This window comes from Ipomoea nil, unplaced genomic scaffold, assembly GCF_001879475.1.
Source record: "Ipomoea nil cultivar Tokyo-kokei standard unplaced genomic scaffold, Asagao_1.1 scaffold2165, whole genome shotgun sequence".
Taxonomy (NCBI): domain Eukaryota; kingdom Viridiplantae; phylum Streptophyta; class Magnoliopsida; order Solanales; family Convolvulaceae; genus Ipomoea; species Ipomoea nil.
The window spans coordinates 65,753-70,533 of NW_017618593.1; the positions used below are offsets into that span (position 1 = coordinate 65,753).

Here is a 4,781-nt window from a genome sequence, read left to right on the forward strand (position 1 = left end):
AATCCTAACGGTCTTAAAGTCTTAATTTGTGGGGAATATAGAGGTCTTTTAAACAAAACTCAAAATGTAGTTTATAAAAAAATCTTTAATAATTTGTAAGTGTTTTCTTTATGGAACCCAATAAATTATATTTTATCTAGAGTAAATACCCAAAATGGTCCCTCGACTATAGCTAAATTCACAAATTGGTCCTTGACTTTCAATTTTAACCAATTAAGTCCTTAACTTTGCAATTTTAACACAATTTGGTCCTCTGTCTATTTGACCGTTTGTTGACTGTGATTTTTGAGGATATATATGTAATTTCATGGTCCATCGTCGGCTTTTTAAGGTTCCGGTTGCATTTCCAGACCGCACTGTTACATTTGAATCCACTGCCGAAAGCAATCTACCATCCGGTCGCCTTTTTTCATCCTCCCTTTGGATTCAATGTAGTTGAGTTCGTACCAGAGCGAAGAAGACGACGTGTTTCCGAACCGGTGCAAAGTCATCCTGTAGGCCTCTACGTGCTCCGACGAGAGCTGAAGGTTCTTCTGGAGATCGTCGATCACGGTCAACAAATGATCAAATAAATGGAGGACCAAATCGTGTCAAAATTGCAAAGTTAATGACTTAATTGGTTGAAATTGAAAGTCGATGACCAATTTGTGAATTTAGCTATAGTCGAAGGACCATTTTAGGTATTTACTCTTTTATCTATTTATTATGTCTATTACCATATTGTTAATATATATCTTCAATATAACAATCTTTTATATATTTCATTATAATAACATGGCCGTGCAATGCACGAGTGCAAGTACTAGTTTTACATATTATTGCAGTGCGATGTAAACAACGAATTCACATAAACCACAGCCAGCGCGTGGACATGTGGCCCAAAATCATTATCCACTTATTCCACTATTCTCAAATAAATTCAAAATTGTCTGGCAGTGGCGTAATTAAGTCCAACTGTTTGGGCAGTTCAGTAATTCAGTAAAAGTTGCTGCCATAAATACCAAAAATCTGTACTCTCCTTCTTCGCCGTCGCATCTTCCGGGATTCCCACAGCCGGAGAGGTAAACCCTTACTTCTCTCTCTCTATCTTCTTTGATCTGAATCCTAAAAGCAAGCCGCTATTGCATCTATGGAGTACGTAGTTCTGATCTGCTGACTATTACTGGTTTTGCACTTGAATCTTCTTCTAATCTGCTAACATATTGTACTTCTGGTGGTGCTATGATTTCATTTCTGTGTTTTCTATGCTAATTCATGCTTTGATCTCTGTGTTGAACTTTATATTGCGCGCTCTAGTACTAATTTTATGCAATTTCGCTTAATTTGGAATTAAATTAAGTTCGAGATCTGAGAACTATTTCAGTACTTTCCATTCGCTTGATGATTTTTATGTTTGGAGATGATTTCTTTTCTTGTTTATTTTTAGTTTTATTCTATGTTAATGATCTTTTGCCGCTGGACTTTTCTTCCTTTCTGTCTCTTTCATTAGCTCTGTATTAGTCGTGATAGGGTTTGTGTTAAACTAATGTTGTTTAAAAATGATATGAGATTTATTGTATGCGTTGTTTCAATGATTGGACTCACTGTTATTGGAGGGTTTGGACATTTGCAAGCTCCCAGATCTAGTATTGAGCTCACTAAGTATAAAATCAAGGCTGTTTCTGTCACTGTTATTGCAGCGTTGATGTTTCTATTGTGTTTGAGAATTTAGTTCTGAACACAAATTCTGTCTTTCCCCTTTTTAGAGCTGTTTCTGTGGTGATTATATATTTATATGTGGATAAACCTATGGCTGGCTTTTGACAGGATTGTGTCAAAGTTGTTTTCAGGTTCTGCAAAATGGAGAGCATGAACAGCTATTGGCAATTTGGTGATGAGCTTCGAGGGCAATCAACAAAAGTCTCAGAGGATCACAAATGGCTAATGGTTGCTTCCAAGTTGGCTGAGCAGACACAGTCAAAGGGTGAGCGCAGGAATAATCTAGACCTTTCAAAGGGTCCGGTTGAAGTTAGGCCCAGAGACAATTTTGGATTTCAAGAAGATAACAAATTTGAGACCCTGAACTTCAATATGCTGAATTTAGAATCAAAAGTGACTGACAACTTCAGTAAAAGTTCTATTAGGAATGATTTTTACAATTTAAATGCCATGTACCATAAGCCTAATATCAACACTCTGGGGAATATATCTGGAAGCAAGTTCAACCCCAACAGCATGAACAAGGATCTTAACAACACCAATGAAAGTCTCAATGCCAATGGTGCTGTGGATAAGAGGTTTAAGACCTTGCCCGCTGCAGAGACACTTCCAAGGAATGAGGTGCTTGGTGGATACATCTTTGTTTGCAACAATGACACTATGCAAGAGGATTTGAAGCGGCAGCTCTTTGGTAATTACTTTTCTTGCCATTGATTCTGTTTCTACCTAACTGGACTTGAATATTTAGCATTAAATGGTTAGGAGAATTTTATTTCCCCTAAATATCAGCAAAAGTGAAGTGTGAAGTCCAGGTTTACTGGAAAGTACTGTAGCTAAAAATCACATTATTGCCGTAAGGATGGAAAAACAGTTGAGACTGGAAGTGGTGCTTTGTATTTTATATGAAATTTGCAATGCATTTTTATAGGAGCTGCATCTGCACCTATGTGATGAACTGCAAATCCACAATTGATATAAGATTATTGCGATTTCAAGTTATTCATCTATGAATTGCTAACACTACTGGCTAATTTGCTGTCTTTTTTCAGGACTACCACCCAGATACAGAGACTCTGTGAGGGCAATTACTCCAGGATTACCTTTGTTTCTCTATAACTACACCACTCACCAGTTGCATGGTATCTTTGAGGTTTGTTGCTTCTTTGTTCTGTTGTTATCTGAGTGCTCTTGAGCATGATTCCATGGTAACCTGGTTTGGTTCAATATTTGTGTCCCAAAATCTTTCATATATCCACCGAAATTTACAAGAACAACTTTTGTTAATTTCTGAACCTAGTTGGCCGGTTTGATAACAAGTTCAAAAACTTCTGTACCTAGGGCATTTTGGCAAGTTTGATGCAATCTATGATGGATTACTTGTATAAATTCCTCACAAGACTTTCTTATTTAATTTAAAACAGGCAGCCAGTTTGATAACAAGTTAAAAAACTTCTGTACTTCAAGAAGGCATTTTAGCAAGTTTGATGCAATCTATGATGGAGTACTTGTTTAAATTCCTCACAAGACTTTGTTATTTTACTTTAAAACAGGCAGCAAGTTTTGGGGGTTCCAACATTGATCCTACTGCTTGGGAAGATAAAAAATGCAGAGGAGAATCAAGGTTCCCTGCCCAGGTATGTCGTATGTTTCACCTTATGAACTTCAGCTGTTTTTCTTTATGGGTTTCTGTTGATGACTGAGTTTGATATTTCTAACATTTAGGTGAGAATCCATATTAGGAAGCTTTGCAAGCCACTGGAGGAAGATGCTTTTAGACCAGTGTTGCACCATTATGATGGTCCAAAGTTCCGTCTTGAGCTCTCAGTACCCGAGGTAAGACAAATATCTATTCAAATGCATCCATAAGTTTTCCTGTAGCCTGTAGGGAATCATAGTTTTGAATTATTGTGGTTTTGCAGACACTAGACTTACTAGATCTGTGTGAACAAGCGGGAGTCAACAGTGGAGTGGCTGAATAGACTTTATTCACCCTTCTGTTATTACGAACAAAAATCGCAGCATCATCTTGTTATGTGAAACAATGTTGGGTTTGTGGTGAATGTGAGAGAGGCAAGAAGGCAGGTTTGGGTTCATCAGATTTTCCCCAGCGTAAGCTTGGAATGAAAGTCTGGGAAGGCAAAAATAAAAGTAATGAGGTGTGATGAATGATGATGGGTACTAGTGAATATGTTAAAAAATATCTAGCGCGGTGTACTAGTAGCTAGACTCTGTAATAGTGAAGTCATCTATATATATATATATATATATATATATATATATATATATATATATATATATATATATATATATTTATAGTGTGGGTTCATGTATGCAATGGATTTTCCTGACCTCAATTTCACTAGATCTTGCAACTTGCAAGTCAACTCATGTTGGGTCATGTATCTTATTAAACTTTTACTACATGTACTCTCAAAGTTTACTCTCACTTTTATTCATCTCACTTTTATTCCTTGACGTGACAGACAATGATAGATTATTTTCATCATATGGGTTTCAAAAAAATATCAACATGTTAGAGTAGAATTTGAGAATAGAACTTGGGAGTTCCCATAATAATTTCCTTTTTAACTTTTTATAATAACGATTCATTTTTTCTCAAAAGTACAATCTCTCCAATTTTAAATTCTCGTGAGGACACTTATTACAAGTATAATTGGCAAATTATACCATAGACTAGGGTGTACGCATTGTGAATTTTGGTCCAAAATAACATTCAAGTGATGTGTTTGTATTGGTGAGCCACACCTTGGTTCATGGTATAATAATTGCCAATAAATAATATTGGGTATCATATGATGGAGAATCATTTATAAATATTTACTTTATTTTTAATACACTGTGAACCTTACTCCAAAACAAACATTAAGTTATGTGTGTGTATTAGTGAATCTTGGTCCATGTATAACTATTGATTGATAAATAATATAGAGTATCATAGGAAGGAGAATCATTGATAAATATTTACTTTATTTTTAATTTAATATATTAGATGTGTATTTTTATTTATTTTATTTTTAATATATTGAATGTTTATTATTTTGTAATAATATATCAAAAAATAA

The 4,781-nt window shown here is 35.2% G+C and overlaps 1 protein-coding gene across 2 annotated transcripts; it reads left to right on the top strand.

Moving 5' to 3' along the window:
- Window positions 1-961: 961 nt before the first annotated feature.
- LOC109149988 (B2 protein) lies at window positions 962-4,119 on the top strand. 2 transcript variants are annotated; one of them, XM_019297976.1, is made up of 7 exons: window positions 962-1,061; window positions 1,830-2,389; window positions 2,748-2,848; window positions 3,249-3,332; window positions 3,421-3,531; window positions 3,618-3,952; window positions 4,013-4,119. In XM_019297976.1, the coding sequence occupies exons 2-6, from the start codon at window positions 1,840-1,842 to the stop codon at window positions 3,675-3,677; spliced, it is 906 nt and encodes a 301-aa protein (XP_019153521.1). In that variant the 5' UTR covers window positions 962-1,061; window positions 1,830-1,839; the 3' UTR covers window positions 3,678-3,952; window positions 4,013-4,119. The 2 variants fall into 2 exon arrangements, with proteins under 2 accessions (XP_019153521.1, XP_019153522.1); XM_019297977.1 differs by lacking the exon at window positions 4,013-4,119 and having other exon boundaries at window positions 983-1,061; window positions 1,820-2,389; window positions 3,618-3,835.
- Window positions 4,120-4,781: the final 662 nt, after the last annotated feature.

Coding starts and splice junctions, on each gene's coding strand:
- LOC109149988 (XM_019297976.1), top strand. CDS start 1,840: ATGGAGAGCATGAACAGCTATTGGCAATTTGGTGATGAGCTTCGAGGG. Junction 2,849..3,248: donor AGTTGCATGGTATCTTTGAG/GTTTGTTGCTTC, acceptor ACTTTAAAACAG/GCAGCAAGTTTTGGGGGTTC. Junction 3,532..3,617: donor TTGAGCTCTCAGTACCCGAG/GTAAGACAAATA, acceptor GTGGTTTTGCAG/ACACTAGACTTACTAGATCT.